This window comes from Octopus bimaculoides, chromosome 15, assembly GCF_046866305.1.
Source record: "Octopus bimaculoides isolate indiv1 chromosome 15, ASM4686630v1, whole genome shotgun sequence".
Taxonomy (NCBI): Eukaryota; Metazoa; Mollusca; class Cephalopoda; order Octopoda; family Octopodidae; genus Octopus; species Octopus bimaculoides.
Window position 1 is genome coordinate 26,983,782 of NC_142942.1, and position 18,261 is coordinate 27,002,042.

Here is an 18,261-nt window from a genome sequence, read left to right on the forward strand (position 1 = left end):
CAAGTTTTTCATGTTTGTTGCACACACGCATTTTTGCCAGTATATACGCAGTGAAGCTATACAATAGCGTCGTATTTATATCGATTGCTATTGTCCAGTAAATATCGGTGCTTTGTTGTACCACTCTTATGAATTTATATATATATATATATATATATCAGCGTGATGTACTGCTTGACTGGTCCCCCCTCTCTCTCTCTCTTATATATATATATATATATATATATATATATATATATATATATATATATATATGATGATGATGATGATGATCTTTTCTCCCGCCATGCCTCTGTCTACCCCTCCATCCTCTCTAAATCAGTCCCTCTCTCTCTCTCTCTCGTAGTTTTTCCTTAAGGTTTTCAGGTTCTGGGTATATATAAATGAGAAATCCATTCTAAATTATCTCAATCTCTTCTCCGCTGACATACTACGACGAAGTCACCAAGATGCAGATAAGATAGAGATTTTTATTTATTTACGGCCTCAAACATCTCATACCTTTCGCGCTTTAATCTGCCCTCTATTATTTATCTTGTTTCTCTCCATGAAATTCAATTGAATTCAGTTTTTGTCTTAAATTCATACTTATTCATTTTCTAAGCTTCCTAAATTCATGCTACGTATATATTCTATTCACCTAGATTTCATTGCTCTTTTAAAAATTACGATTTATGCATTGTTGTCTCTCAAATATTTAAAATCTACGATCAAGAGCCCTATCTCCTCGCTGATGGTACATCCGCCCTCCCACCCCCTCCACCGGAAGTGCATTCCTCTGTCATCCTGTCATCCTCGGCTGTCTCCCGGAACCCATCTAGCGGCCTTGGCCATCCTCTCCCCTACCTTTGGGTAGCGCATTAAGTTTGAGTAATGTTTGCAGGTTGTAGGTACTGTTTTGCTTATGAATTCTTCCAATTGCAAGTTTTCTTTTCAGGTACACGACACTGCTTTTCCCCTTCCCAGGCTACAGGCCCACACCCCCAACACCCATACTGTTAGGATTGGCACTCTCAACGTCGGCACGCTGAAAGGTAGATTTGGTGAAATTGTTGAGATGCTTGAACGGAGACGCGTAGATATGTGCTGCATCCAGGAAGTAAGATGGAGAGGAGGTTCTGCGAGGTTCCTCACAGGCAAAGAACACAGGTACAAGATTTTCTGGGCAGGGAACACTGATGGGGTCGGGGGCGTAGGAATACTTCTAGCGGAGAAATGGGTGGATAAGGTAATCGAGGTCGTTAGAGTAAGTGACAGAGTACTTAAGATCAGACTAGTGCTTCATCATAGATTAGCCACTGTCATCTCAGCCTATGCACCTCAACCGGGGCTACCAGATGGTCTTAAAGACCAATTCTATGACACCCTCTTGCAAACTACCTCGTCGACGAGTGACAGGGACCTTCTCTTTGTGGCTGGAGACTTCAATGGTCATGTCGGACGTCGTGCTGGAGGCTTCCATGGCATACATGGAGGCTATGGCTTCGGTTCCCGCAACGAGGAGGGAACCAGACTGCTGGAGTTCTGTGATGCAACCGATCTTATGGTCTGCAATACCAACTTCAGGAAACCTGCCAGTCACCTAGTCACCTACCGCTCCGGCAGACACTCTAGCCAAATCGACTACATCCTCGCCAGAAATAGGGAAAGAGGGCGGCTTATAAATGCCAAAACCTACCCAGGCGAAGAATGTACCCCACAACATAGATTAGTAGTTAGCGACTTTGGGATCAAGGCAAAATGGGTGCCCAGAATTAGACAGGCTTGGAGGAGAAGGGTGTGGAAGCTTAAAGACCCTGCAAACGGACAGAGACTTAGAGACAAGTTACTTGAAGCATTTAACGAAATAGAAGGGGATATAGCATCATACAACGTGGAAGACAATTGGAGATTTCTGCGGGACAACCTGTTGAAAGCCACCGACCAGATTTGTGGGTGGTGTAAGGTCCCTTCCCGACCCAGAGTAACGTGGTGGTGGAACAAGGAGGTAGACAGGGCTATTAGACAAAAGAAACAGGCTTGGAAGGACTGGAAGAACGGTGGTAGCAGGGAATTGTACCAATGTGCCAGAAGGGAGGCTAGGTGACAGGTTTATTTATCCAGAGGGGAAGCAGATAAGAAAAGATTTGCCAATGTTCTGCGCCGTGAGGACCAAAGACTCGAGGTATTTCGTGTTGCAAGACAGTGTAGGAGAGAGAATAGTGATGTTGTAGGAGAGAAATGTGTTCGCATGGATGATGGTACGCTTGCACTAAATGAGGATGCAAAGAAAGAGGTCTGGAGATGCCACTACGATAGATTGCTTAATAAAGAGAATGAATGGGAGGAAGAGAGCCTGCCGTATGTCGACCCAATAGAGGGACCAGCTATCCGAGTTGATAGTACCGGGGTAGATAAAGCAATTAAGAGTATGAAGACCGGGAAAGCCCCCGGCCCATCAGGAATCACTGCAGAAATGCTCAAAATATCTGGCAGTGTTGGCTATAGCCTAGTCACCCGTATTACAAACCAGGTGATACACGAAGGAGTCATATCCAATGACTGGTGTAGCAGCATCATAGTCAACTGCTACAAAGGTAAAGGTGACGCTTTAGATACAAATAATTACAGAGGCATCAAGCTGTTAGATCAGGTTATGAAAGTTACAGAGAGGGTCATAACCCAACTTATTAGGGAGCGAATCAAATTAGATGAAATGCAGTTTGGGTTCGTGTCAGGTAAAAGCACTACTGATGCCTTATTTCTAGTGAGACAGCTGCAGGAGAAATACCTAGCTAAGGATAAACCTCTGTACCTGGCTTTCGTTGACATGGAGAAAGCCTTTGACAGGGTCCCCCGATCCCTTATCTGGTGGTCAATGAGGAAACTTGGGATAGAAGAATGGTTAGTGAGAGCTGTGCGAGCCATGTACAGAGATGCTGCCAGTAAGGTGAGGGTTGAAAATGAGTACAGCAATGAATTCCGGGTAGAGGTAGGGGTCCACCAAGGTTCCGTCCTCAGCCCCCTCTTATTTATCATAGTCCTCCAGGCAATCACAGAGGAGTTCAAGACAGGTTGCCCCTGGGAGCTCCTCTATGCTGATGACCTTGCCTTAATTGCGGAGTCACTATCAGAACTAGAGGAGAAGTTTCAGGTGTGGAAGCAAGGTCTAGAATTGAAGGGCCTTAGAGTCAACCCAGCTAAAACCAAAATCCTAATAAGTAGGAAGGTAGATAAAACACAAACCCCTTCAGGTAGATGGCCCTGCTCAGTATGTAGAAAAGGAGTAGGTAGTAACTCTATAAGATGTACCCGGTGCAAGCTATGGACACATAAGAGGTGCAGCAACATCAAAGGCAGGTTAACTAGCAAGTTAGTTTTTGTTTGTGGCAGATATTCAGGTGCAATAAAGACTGTAAACAAACAGGAAACAACTTCTATCTCATTCCAGGGAGAAAAACTAGAGGTAGTCGATAGCTTCCGCTATCTGGGCGACCAAGTTAGTAGTGGGGGTGGGTGCGCTGAAAGTGTAGCTGCTAGAATAAGAATAGCCTGGGCAAAGTTTAGAGAGCTCTTACCCCTGCTGGCGACAAAGGGACTCTCACTCAGAGTAAAAGGCAGACTGTACGACGCATGTGTACGAACAGCCATGCTACATGGCAGTGAAACATGGGCTGTAACTGCTGAGGACATACGTAAGCTCGCAAGGAATGAAGCCAGTATGCTCCGTTGGATGTGTAATGTCAATGTGAATACCCGTCAGAGTGTAAGTATCTTGAGAGAAAAGCTGAACATTAGAAGCATCAGTTGTGGTGTGCAAGAGAGACGATTGCGCTGGTATGGACATGTGGTGAGAATGGATGAGGATAGCTGCGTGAAAAAGTGCCACACCCTAACAGTTGAGGGAACCCGTGGAAGAGGTAGGCCCAGGAAGACCTGGGCTGAGGTGATGAGGCAAGACCTTCGTACATTGGGCCTCACCGAGGCGATGACTACTGACCGAGACCTTTGGAAATGTGCCGTGCGTGAGAAGACCCGGCAAGCCAAGTGAGATCGTTGCCAGTGCCCCTGGACTGGCTCTTGTGCGGGTGGCACATGAGATGCACCATTTTGAGTGTGGCCGTTGCCAGTACCGCCTGACTGGCTCCCGTAGGATTTTCGAGTGAGATCGTTGCCAGTGCCCCTGGACTGGCTTGTGCGGGTGGCACATAAAAGACACCATTTCAAGCGTGGCCGTTTTCGTGCGGGTGACACGTAAAAGCTCCCACTACACTCTCTGAGTGGTTGGCGTTAGGAAGGGCATCCAGCTGTAGAAACTCTGCCAAATTAGATTGGAGCCTGGTGTTGCCATCCGGTTTCACCAGTCCTCAGTCAAATCGTCCAACCCATGCTAGCATGGAAAGCGGACGTTAAACGATGATGATGATGATGATGATATATATATATATATATCAGTTAGATAAAGTTAAAACATGGTCTAGTTTTCATGTTTTGTATCATTGCATTTAAATAAAAATTTTACAATGTTGAAGTGTGTTAAACATTAAAGAAATATTTTGTAATGTTCACAAAGTTCAATTAGCGCTTTCATACATTTGTAATAATCATCAGATTTCAAAATGTATTTAACTGACAGTTGAGTTCTTGAAAACTGTAGTAATATGACTGACCTCTTCCTTTTTATACCTAGAAATTTGATCTACTGCATCAAATGCCCTAATTGGGAGGAACTATACATTGGTGAGACAGGGACACTCATTATCAGAATGCTCATGAGTCCAGAGACATGAACACTAATGTTCACCAAAAGAAAAACATTTTATTAAAATGTTCAAACCTGTTCTGAACGGAAATAACAACAATAATATAACTAGTTAATGATGTGGCTTAAAAAATATCTTTAACATATCAATATAAACAAATTACACCAACTGAAATGAAAACAGTCAGAACCAAGTAAGTTTTCTCACTCATAAAACCCTTATATGTAAACTGCAAGCTAATTGGTTAAAATAAAGGCAGGATTTATGCCAGTAACGTTGGTACACCTAGCAAACTGTAATGTATAAGCTGCATGCTGATTGGTCAAAACCGTATTCAAAACATTCAGCTTGTTGGAGCCTTCTAAGAGGTATAAAAATGAAGAAATCAGTCATTTTACTACAGTTGTCAAGAACTTAACTGTCAGTTAAACACATTTTGAAATACTATGATTACTACAAGTGTATGAAATTGCTAATTGAACCTTATGAACATTACAAAATATTTTTTTAATGTTTAACACACCTCAATATTGTAAAAAAGTCAGACCATGCTTTAACATGAAAATCAGACCATGTTTTAACTTTATTCAACTGTTATATTATTCTATACACATTTACACAAACTTGGAAAATATATATATAAAAATATCAGTGGCGTGCAGTGACTTCCAGGGCTGGGCATCACCCCCAGCAATTTTTCAGTAAATAAATTTTCGTATTCCTACAATTTACATATGGGAGATTCTGAATATGCAATCACCCCCATATGACCTAGAATAAGCAGGGAATAAAAAATAGCTCTGTAGAGATGAGCCTGAAATAAGTGTGTTGTTTGTATTTTTCTCTCTCTTCGAAACGTCAGTACTTTCCCATCCTCACTCTCCCTTAAAAAGTCTAAAAATCATAAGTGAAATGTAATAAAGATGAAATTGGATTCTGTTAATATTTTTGCAAATTCAGAATCTCTGTTATATTAAAATTTTTTTTAATGTTCTAAAATGTTATTTACCTCATTTATAAATTAAATCAATTCTTCGATCTTTCTGGGCAAATATATCTATCACATTTTCATAGAAATCTTCTCTTTTCATCAATTGTTGTAATAAATCTTTTTCAATTGACATTAGTGCTAACCCAGACAGTCTTCTTTCTCCTGTCGCATTTCTTTGGTATGTTTTGATTCAACCTAATGCAGTAAAGGATCGCTCTACAGAAGCAGTGGTAGATGGAATTGTCAAAATCAATAAGGTCACTGCTGTAAATGTAACTCATTAAATGACTTACACTTCACTTTTTAAAATCTTTCATTAAATACATCACATTGAGCTCACTTTGTAATTGTATTACATCAAAAAATCTGCCATAAGTGATTTTTAAAGAATGTATAGAGTCCACAGGAAATTGTTTGCAATATTCATCAACTTTGTTGAAATTCTAAAGTTCCATGAATTTAAACTCTTCTAAGGATGAATATTGTGCTTTTATTTGGTCAACTACTGTACTGATAATTTTGTTATAAAGCATTCTATAATGTCGTTGGGGCTCAATAGATATATTTTTGGATCTCTGAATTCCGATTCCTGCATCGACTCCATATTTTTCCCCTAACATATCAAGTTCGTTTTCGAGTACAGTTCTAGTTTTATCTATTTGCTCTTTACAATACACTATGTCATGACTTTTACTCTGGAGGATGTTAAATAAGATGTCAGTAAAAGAAAAAATGTCACTGAATACTTCTAACAAAAATAAGAAATCAGGAGCTTTTAAAGTGTGTAAGAATCCAATTACTGAATTTATGGTGGTATCATCCCATACTTCAGGATTTTCGATGATGTGTTCAAAAAGGCTGATTATGAGATTATAACTTTCCTTTGTAGTAATTCCATCTTGTTGCTTTCGGAAATCTTTTTTTAACTATTTTATGTAATGCATTAGCCCTTTTCAGTGATTTCGTAAAATATGTACCCAGTCCGTTTATTGTAGAAAAAAATATCTTGCATTCTTTCATAGCAGAGCATGATTGTGATAGAACTAAATTTAAGATATGGGCACAACAATGAATAAAGATCGCACATTCATATTTCTTTCTTTCTTTTGCCTGTAACCCATTTAATTGTCCTGCCATTGTAGTGGCACCATCATATGTCTGTGCAATCAATTTGTTTCTACATTCCCACGTCGCAATGCATTTAAAAACATGTTCAGATAAAGCATTTGCAGATCGATCTGCACTAACATCACTAAAACCGATAAATCGTTCTTTCGTCACACAGTCTTCTGTAACATAACGTAAAACTGTTGACAGTTGTGAATATGCTGAGACATCAGATGTCTCATCAACAAAAATATAAACAAACTTAGCTTGCTCAATTTCCTTTTGCATCTCATTCAACATAACTTTATGAATTGCATTGATCAAGTCATTTTGAATTCTGTTTGACAGACCGGTGAAGATAGAAGCTGTATCTAAATGACTTTCCATTTTTTGTCATATTTACTGATTAAATATATGAGTTCTTTATAATTTCCACGATTATTAGAGCCTTCAGATTCAAAATGACCCCGAAACGATAATTCCTGGAGGCCTAAAAAAATAACAACATCGATCAATTGTTGCAGAATGGATCTGTTTCATCTAACTTTCTCATTATGATGTTGTATGCCTTGATTTTTACATGCATCTAATTGTAAGTCTATGCAAACATTCCCGAATATTTTAAGATCTATCAAAGATTTTATATGCTTCTGAGAACGCTCGTGCTTTAGCATAGCCATATGTAAATTATTTAAATCATCATAGCCTTTATCATTCCAAACATTCTTTTCTAAGCAAAAAAGTAAACAAGGCTAACAGCATAATTTATTAAGTGTAGCACTTCCAGTTAACCATTTTTTCTTTTCATATAAATTAACCTGAAATTGTCTCGTGAATTTCTTGTTGTAGCTTCTCAAATTAGGTAAATTCGGTGATGGTCTCCCACCATTTATAATTAATTGTTTTCCATCGAAGTCTCTTTTCGAAAAACTATTTCTCAAAATATCGTTTATAACACACATTTCACTCATTTCAAAAAAGTAACACACATGTAAGTGTCTGCGTAAATTGTAAGTGAATTTCAACAAAACGGAAAAATAACGTTAGTTAAATTAATTTAAGATTAATTAGCTACTTCTGAAATAAGAAATATAATATAGATAATATTTTTGTTTTCAGAACACTCTAAAAATATAATAGTGCAAACAGATGTTTTGGATAAAAAAAATTCAAACTTACCGCCAGGCTTTTCCAAGACTTATGGCTAACTCAAGAACTGCTCTAGTTCTGGTCAAAAAGTGGAACCAGTTTAGCAACAATTCTACACTATCAAAGAGACAGAGAGGGGGTGTCATGCTATTTTCTCAAAGCATGACTTGCTACAATAAATTTGTCAAGTCATTGACAAAGAGAGAGAGAGAGAGAGAGAGAGAGAGAGGAAGGAAGGAAGGACAAACTAACAGAGACAGATAGAGAGTGTCTCTCATGCTGGTCTTCTCAAAGCAGTACTAGTCACTGAGAGAGGGGAAGGGGAGACAGAATATTTTGAAAACAACTGGACGGATTTTCTTTGTAACAAAGTAACTATTTTATCTAATTTTCTGATGATATGGATAAAAATCACAGAGCATGCAGCGCATACCTTGCATACCTGAGAGTGCACGCCCCTGATATATATATATATATATATATATATATATATATATATATATATATATATATATTAAAACTATGTGAAATAAAGGCATTTCTCTTCCCCTTTTTATACATGTTTTCTACATATTTTCACTTCATAATTTTGCCATGTGCTGTATAGTGATTCTCCAGCATTTTTGCTCCATTTATATTTCTACTATTTGCCTCACGTGCTACACAAAATGCATACCTTCACCTCATCGGATAAAATTACCAAAGAGGACATTCTTAAGGAATTAAAAGAAATCAACGCAAATTTAGTCACTCTAACCAACAAAATCGATGGACTATATCACCAAACCCGAGAAAACTTAGAAAACAATCAAAGAATGCAATCTACAGAGAAGGTCAGTCAAAATCTAAGTGAACTATGCACTACATTAAACAAATTTTTCACTAACAATTTCACAAACAATACCACAAAAGATACACTACAAAAATCACCTACCCCGAATAAAAACACATCAATTTCAGCATGTCTAATTAAAAAGTCACACTTGGTCCAAAAACCTCAACACCAGAAAACTCTCATTCTGGAACATGGTAAAAAAATAAGGCACAAATATATGAAAAATGGATCAACTCAACACCATTAATCTTGCTATGCAAACTCCAAATCAAATGCATCCCAGATGAACCAGAACAAAAACAAACCCTCAGAGAGAAACTAGCACTAGAAAAAAGGAGAACAGAAATTGAATTACTTAAACTCAGAGCTAAGAATCATGAACAAAAAATATAAAATGGTCAATGATGAGATGATCACAGAACTCATGATACATGCCAATGAACAACTTCTACAAAATGTTATTAAACTATGGAAAGACGACTGTCTATTGGAGGAAATTAATTCACTACAACAATGGGAAAACAATATCAATTTTTTCCTCAACTACGAATCTCAATTCAAAAGAGACTACACCTCAGACAACACCTTTTTAAAAAAATCCAAAACAAATATATCCACAAAAACCAATAACCGTACACCCAGTTCAGACTTTCAACACAGACACACAAAACTATCCCACCACTGGGAAATCAACCACCCCTACCCCACAATAGGACCCACCCCACCAGAAATAGGAAACACTAGTAAGAACCACCCCAGAACTAGGAATAATAATAATAATAATTATTATTATTTCAGCTCTTTCCCTCCAACAACCAGAAACAGACGGGGGATCCTACCTACTCCTCAGCATAAGAATTCAACCTTCGGAACTTCAAATCTCTCACTCAAACAAAAAGAACAACTTCACAGCGCCCCATACAGGATTGTTTTATCATCTGGAATGAAACCTGTGATAAACTTCTGGACTTTAAATCTACACTGAACAATATAAACTCTAATATTCAATTTACAATGGAATATAGCAATGAACACCTCCCATTTCTGGATATTTTGATTATAAAAAAATCCAACAACCAAATTGCAACCGTCATCTACCACAAACCAACAGATTCAAAACAGTATCTCCTTTTGGGTTCATGCCATCCTAAACACACCAAAATAAATAACCCATTCAATCTAGCAAAAAGGACATGTACAATTGTATCTGATACAACTACTCGGGAACTTCATCTACAAGACTTCAAAATAATACTCATTGAACATCAATACCCACTCGCACTTATAGACCATGGAATTAAATGTGCCAAAAAATTTGGCACAAACACACTAAGGACAACAAAACAAAACACCACACCTCACTTTAAATCACTCCCATACATATCAACCTACAACCCCCTGAAACAATGAAGCATACAACACAATTGTACAAAATCTCCCTCTGCTCACTCAAGACCCGAAAATGAACATTCTGAATACACATAAACTCCTCAAATGCAAAAGACAACACAAATCACTTAAGAGACTCCTAACAAATGCAAAACTGTACTTAACACATATGATACCAACAGTTAAAAAATGCGGATGGCCTAATTGTGGTACTTTCCCATACCTAACTGAAGGCTTGGAATTCACATTCCAGCAAGGAGAAAATTTTTCAATTAAGACCAACTTCACATGTGCCTTCCAGAACTTAATTTATGTTCTAACCTGCTCAGGTTGTGGCCACAATTATGTGGGCCAAAGGAGCCTTACTTTGAGATACAGAGTTATGCTGCATAAAGAACAGATTCGTTTTCCTCAATACAGGCAGATAGCGCTGAGCAAACATATTGACAGATGCACAAGAAATAAAACACCGAATTTCCATATTGGTCCATTATACCAATGCAAAGATTCAATCTCCTTACAAGAACGCCTAAGCAAGGAAAACCTGTTCATACAAAAGTACAGACCACACCTTAATATACAAACTTGACCACTTAATCCCTACACATCCCTATTTCAAGATCAAATTTATTTACTACTATTCAATAATGCTGAGGAGGTAGTTGTCCCCCTTGCCATCTATTTCCTCCCTTTATCCATTCATTCTTTTCAAGAAATCCAAAATGGCATGATTCCTTTGTCTCAAGGAATGATTACTTCACAATGTCCTTGAAAAGCTTATTTAAATAGCGAAAACTGGTTGGATATCACTACATTTTAGGAGACTTTTACCATCCATAAAATATGTATATATATATATTTTTTATAAAAAGATATTAAAACTATGTGAAATGAAGGCATTTCTCTTCCCCTTTTTATATATGTTTTCTACATATTTTCACTATCATTAGTGTTACGTTCCAAAACCCACAAGAGGTGAAAATCCATGAAGTAGAAGCAGTGCTCTACTGTATTTTTTTGAAAAATGAATTTTGCAATGTGTATATATTTATTTTATTATAAATGCAAAGCAACACCTCGGAGGAATCGACATAAGCTTAAATAATAAACTGTAATAGGTGAACCATGATAGGTATATACAAAGTGGTATCAAAACGTTCTCAGACTAGTTCTATAGTGCGCCAACAGATGGCAGCACATAGTTGCATGCACAATGAGCTACCAGTGACCTTCATGAGGCAGTGTGCTGAGTGACATAACTGTGTTTACTTTGCAAGTTGTGAAGTTTTTGTTTTTGTGATCACATGTATGCTGTAGTCTGCGATTTTGTCATGGACAGGAACAAGAAGGCAACTTGAAATTTTGCATTAAACTTGGGAAGTCTGCTACAGAGACATTGAACATGCTTCAGCAAGCTTACAGTGATGAGGTAATGAGTTGTATGTTTTGAGTGGCATGAGTGCTTCAAAAGTGGAAGAACGTTCCTGGAAGACCTATTATGAATGTTACCCTCAGAAATGTAGTATTCTGCATTGAAAATTCATCCCCCAGGGCCAGACCATCAATCGAGAGTTCTGTTGTGACATTTTGAAGCATTTGAGGGAAGACATTCAGCGAAAGTGATCAGATCTGTGGCGCACAAAGAATTGAATTCTTCAGCAAGCTTTCCTCACTCGTGAGTTTCTTGCTAAAAATGACCTTGTATTGCTTCCGCACCCACCCTGTTTACCAGATTTAGCACCTGCTGACTTCCATCTCTTCCCCAAAATGAAAATGCAGCTCAAAGGTCACTGTTTTAATGCCATTGTTGAGATCCAAAGCGAATTGCAGAAGGTCTTCAACTTACTTACGGAAAATGATTTCCAGGCTAGATTCCAAAAGTGGCAGGGATGCTGGGACTAGTGTATTGATGATAAAACTTAGGTAAATAAGTTATTTTTTATCAAACATAACTAGTCCAGGAACCCTTTGGTACCATCTTGTACAGATCAAACTTTCTATAACTTTAAGTTGACCTTCACAATAAAATTGAAGGTACTCCCAGTGAAGAGTCAACCTTATTAGTAATTATTCCAGTCTTATTGTCATATTTTTTGAGAAAATATTTTTTAACACTTTTATTTATGTGTGTATATCATGATGATATATATGTATTTCAATATGATATATGTATGTATAAGTTGTAAATACATTTACATGTGTACTTTTGATAAATATGTTTGGCATTTCTTTGCAAATGGGGTCTGTTGCTAAACCATAGAATCTCTGTGTGAGGTTAAATTTAGGTACATTAAAAGTACAAATGTAAATTTATTTACAACTTCTCTACTAACATACTAATTACATTAAGTAATTAATACAGAAACCAATGAATGTACTGATATGGAAAAAAATAATTGCTCATTTTGTTGGAAAGTCAGGAAGTCTAAATAAAATTTTTTAACCTTATTTCTTACTATTAATCAAAACAATATTTATTAATATTAAATGTTCTTGTCAGCTTTGTTATTGTTGCCACATAAACAACTCTTGAAATGTAAAACCAATCAATGAAAAACAAGGGAAAAAAACTGGCATTAACATATATGCTTAATGATTTGTCTATAGAAAATCAAATTTAAAAGGTAATTCAAGTATATAAAATCTTTAATAATGTACTCTTAAAAATGGTGTGCATTTGCTTAGGTGGTCAATATGGAGTGATGGTCACCCACATGGATGCACACTTATTTTGCAGAGAAAAACAAAAGTTAAACACATGCAAATTCTTATACACACCCACAGCAAAAAATTAGAATGCACATTGCTTACAAGCTATTGGTCACTTTAGGCTGTGGTAAAAGCACTTACTTCGTATACCATATAGTGGAATTAAACCAGTAACAGTGTGGCTGCAAAGCAAATGTTTAAATTCCGTATCCATGTCTGCGCTATATGTTACAGATGTATGTATATATGTGTTATGGTGATTTCTTTCTCTCTTCATATATATATATATATATATATATATATATATATATATATATATATATATATATATATATGAACAAAATTCAGTAAGGTATTAAAATACTACTTGCTTTAAACAGAGCCATTGCTCTAAAGCCGCAAATTACTCACTATTAAAATACACACGGTGAATGCAACAAAGAAGTAAGGAATGTGTATATTCCAGGATCAATTGATTTCACTTTCTGTATGAAAAACATACTTAAGCTCATTTTTTATAGAAGTAATCTGTGGTTTTAGAGTGATAGCTCTGTTTATAGCAAGTAGTATTTTAATACCCAACTAAATTTTGTTTGTATTTTGCCTTTAAAGGTGTAAACTTGCTAGCCACTTTATTATTATCTTATTATTATAAATAATGGTAATCGTACCTATTTAACTTTAAATATATTAGGTCATCAAGTATGAAATTTGTAGGAAAGAAAAAAAGTTTGCTAATGTTTTATAAATACAAGGAATAGTTTTATTCATCAAAGTATACACCCAAATTGTCAATAAACTTTTGTCATTTCAGCAGTAGCTTGTCCAGCCTGGAACTGTAATAGCCTGGCAATCTAGAGTCAATAAACTCTTGGAAGGCCTGTTTTACAGCATCATTGGAATTAAGTTTTTTTCCTATCAAAAAGTTATCCAAATTCTGGAAGAAGTGGTAGTCAGTGGGGGCAAGATAAAGCGAGTATGGTGGATGATGGAGAACTTCAAACACCAACTCCTGTAGTTTCGCCAATGTCATTTTTGTGGTGTGGTCTGGCGTTGTCTTGCAGTAAAATAGGAACGGATCTGTTGACTAATCTAGGCTGTTTTTTTGTAAGTTTCTGCATCATTTAATCCAGTTGGCTGTAGTATACTTCGGCCGTGATTGATAGGCTGGGTTTAATGAAATCCTGATGGATCACACCACCAAACACACACCATCAGCTTCTTTTGATGAATTTTGCTTTTTGGACTGTGTTTTGGTGGCTTATGTTTGTCCAACCATTGTGCTGAGTGTTTATGGTTGTTGTATTGGATCCATTTCTCATCACATGTTACAATTCAATTGAAAAATTATTCATTTTTGTGACGAGAAAGTAGCATAATGTTGCTGTTTCTTATTTTCATTGAGTTCATGTGGAACTCACTTATCCAACTTTTACACTTTACCAATTTGAATTAGTTCAAATACTATATATATATATATATATATATATATATATATATATATATATATATATATATATATATATAGAGAGAGAGAGAGAGAGAGAGAGAGAGATGGAGAGATATGGAGAGATATGTATGCATGCATGTTCTGCATGTATAACACACACACATTGTTTGTTTTTGTTCTGTTCTGTTCTGCAGCCATTGGTCTAGGACCATCACGGTATCCTCTTGACTGTCAACCTGGCTGGAATGTTGATTCAATTGGTTACCATGCTGATGACGGTCGGTATGTTAAATATTTGTTCATATTTTTACTGCATTCTGGGGTATTAATATCTGGCATTTAATTAGCACTAGTATGTCATCTTTATAATGCCACCACCACTTCCACCCACTCACAGACACACACAATGTATAATTCTTCATCTGCCCGAAAAATCATGTAATTCTGAAAAATTCCCCTCTATTCAACCATTTCTTAAATCTCCTGTATACAGGAGTCTCTTCTGAGTTATTGTCATTGAAGTCCTGGGGGATAAATCTTTTATACTATCTCAGATAGTATAAAAGATTTGACAGCAAAATCAATCTTGTATAAATTGAACTTGGAATGTTTAGTTTTAGACCAGCTTGTCAGTTCTGTTGTACTAAAGTAAATGCTTTACATTGCTTGAGTTAATCTTATTAGTCTAAATTTTAAACCAAATCCTTGGCAAAGAGCTTTCATGATGAACTCCTCAAGAGGGTCACTATATTGTCTACTGCTCCCAGAACATAATGTCACTGTACAGTGGTGCTCTTCCCATGACTAAGAGATCTGTCTATTGTGTACTGCACTTTAGACATAAGTTTCATTGGAGACAGTTTCACTGTATCATGTACATTTCAATATATAGTCACTCTTCTGATACTGGTCTCTGTGCTTCAGGTCGCTGATCTGTATTTGTACTCTCAAAACACAGTGTCATGAAAATGTTTTTAGACATAAGGACCCTGTACTATGCTCATCACTCTAGATACAAGTATTAGCACTCTGTGAACAGCTCTCAATACACTGAATTACTGTTCATTGCACAATTTTCAGAATACATTTTGAACATGTTGTAGCATTCAGAGATGGGATAATTGTACAGTGTTCAGCTTCTAGGAGATAGGATCACTATACTGTGCAGTATTTCAAGATGGATTAATTCAGTTTTAATTCCAGTTCTAATTTTTCCTATTTCCTTTAAACTGATAACATTTATTTTTTCAAATTTTCATTTGTTTGAATTTTTATTTAAGTTAAACCTTCAAATTTAGCATCTTTTTAAATTTCTCCCGCTGTTAGAATATTTTTCAAATTTTCTATGCTGATGTAGATTCGTATGCTAATGACAAAAACCATATCATTAATTTTCTCCAGAAACTAATAACAAAAAAGTTACAAGCCTTTAAGGTTATTGTTATATCACACATTCGGATGGTGTGCCTACGTCAATAACGTACCTCTACTCAACTAACGAACTCTCACTTCCGACGACTCAACAACAGAACTCAACGTCTAGTCTACTGACAGCTCTGGCTCACTCTACACGATGCTTCTATGACTAGCTATCAGATCCACTATTGATACGTATTGGACTAGCCTACTTATCACCTGGGGGCATCCACACAACACCTCCCCCTTTTGAGAGTTTTTTTTCTTTTCTAAACACGAATTTATCAATTTTATTTCCTTGCTGAGAAACTGGCATATCTTTTTCTCTTAGTGTTAACTTCCATTATTTCTGTAGGTTTTCTCTTCCTGTTTGCCCTACGTGTCGGTTCTGCTTCTGCTTGTGGTTCTGGGACCTCGAACAAATCATACCATATGTCCATTGGTTCCTCTTGCCTCTCTTGGTTTTTGCTATATCTTTTTTTTAATTGGTTTAAATGCCTTCTGTGTTCATATTTTGGTCCTTTTACCATGTACATCATGTTACCCAGACGTCCCGTTATACTTCCTTGTTCCCAGTCCTGTTTTTCGTTACTATATACTCTAAAATACACTTTGTCACCTGTATTAAAAAATTTTGTTCTTCTTCCCGAATTTTCTAATTTCTGTTTCCTACTCAGCAACAATTTATCAAAAATAGAATGAATTTTTCTGGAAAACATCAAATCTACGGGTGACCTACCCAACTCTGTATTTGGCTTTGGTGTTATTCTATATATCTGCAAAAACTTTGTCATCTTTGTATCTTCAAGGGTTTCCCATCTGGTCTTTCTTAAAGTTCTCCTGAATGTATCGACGAATCTTTCGGCTAACTCATTTGACCTTGGATGGTATGGCAGAGTTAACACATGCTTCATTTGAACCGACTTACAGAATCTTTCGAACTCCTTCACCATGAATTGTGTACCATTATCTGACACGATCATATCTGGCACCCCATAACGAGCGAATAATTCTTCCAAGAAGTCAATCATCACACTTGTGGTTGGCCTTGAACATTTACACACTTCAGGCCATTTGGAATAGCTATCCACCACGATAATATAATGAGAGCCATTTATTGGTCCTGCGAAATCCACAGGTAGTCTAGACCATGCCGAATTTGTTTTTGGCCATGGTTGAATCTGCACTGGGGGTGCCTCTGCTGTCATAGTGCATCCCCTATACTGTTTTACCAGTCTCTCAATTTGCTTGTCCATATTTGGCCAATAAACGTAACTCCTCATAAGGCTCTTCATCCTGACAATCCATGGATGTCCAACATGAAAATCTTTTGATACTCTGTTTTGCAGCGCTTCAGGTATTACCACTCTTTGTGCATATAATACTACCTCATCACATACTGAATAGTGCTTTGAACCTGCATCCTGCTCATTTATATTTTTTGTGTTACTCAACATTTTTAAAATCTTGTTTATGAACCTATCTTTTCTTGATTCCAATTTAATTTGTTCCAGTGTTACCGGCAAATCACGTACTACATTGCACAAAATGTTCTTCAGTTCCTTTTCTAGTTTTAACGACGCAATCACCGTGTCTTCAAAAGCTTCCTCATATTTTGGAATCAGCCGAGACAACCCGTCTGCATGTCCCATTTTCATGGATGGCAAAATCTCCATCTGAAAATCGTAGTTCAACAGAGTAGTTCCCCAGCACTGTAAGCAGTTTGCTGAGTGCGTGGGGATACCCTTTTTCGAACCGAAAATAGACAGTAACAGTTGGTGATCCATTTGCAGTATAAACTTCCTCCCATGTAAGAATTTATGGAATTTTTTTACTGTGAAGATTAATGACAACGCCCCTTTTTCAATCTGGCTGTAGTTTCTTATTTCTTTTTTGCCCACAAGGGGCTAAACATAGAGGGGGCAAACAAGGACAGACAAACGGATTAAGTCGATTACATCGACCCCAGTGCGTAACTGATACTTAATTTATCGACCCCGAAAGGATGAAGGGCAAAGTTGACCTCGACGGAATTTGAACTCAGAACGTGATGGCAGACGAAATACTGCTAAGCATCTCGCCCGGCGTGCTAATGTTTCTGCCAGCTCACTGCCTCTGGCTGTAGTTTCTTTTCACTGGTAATAGAACTCTTGATGCATGTGCAATAGCTTTGATTTTACCATCATTAAATTTATGCAATATCACAGCTCCTATTCCATCTTCACTGGCATCCGATGCCACAATTATTTTCAGGTTTGGGTCAAAACGAGTTAATGATAACTCTGATGTTAACCGCTTTTTTAATTCCTTGAATGCTTTCTGACATTTTTTTGTCCAATCCCATTTCAAGTCCTTCTTTAATAACTTGTTCAATGGAGCTCTTAACTCATACATTTTAGGTATGTACAACTGGTAATAATTTACCAGACCTAAAAATGCTTGTAGTGTTGTTTTGTTAGTGGGAGCAGGCATT

The 18,261-nt window shown here is 37.0% G+C and overlaps 1 protein-coding gene across 3 annotated transcripts in view; it reads left to right on the forward strand.

Annotated features, from left to right (window-relative positions):
- LOC106881644 (SPRY domain-containing protein 3) overlaps nucleotides 1–18,261 on the forward strand; it is a 360,055-nt gene that overhangs the window by 205,918 nt on the left and 135,876 nt on the right. For all 3 annotated transcript variants that reach the window (XM_089363629.1, XM_052973458.2, XM_089363628.1), the window contains exon 4: nucleotides 14,567–14,654. In XM_089363629.1, coding sequence (XP_089219755.1) covers nucleotides 14,567–14,654 — 88 coding nt within the window. The remainder of the gene's footprint in view (nucleotides 1–14,566; nucleotides 14,655–18,261) is intronic.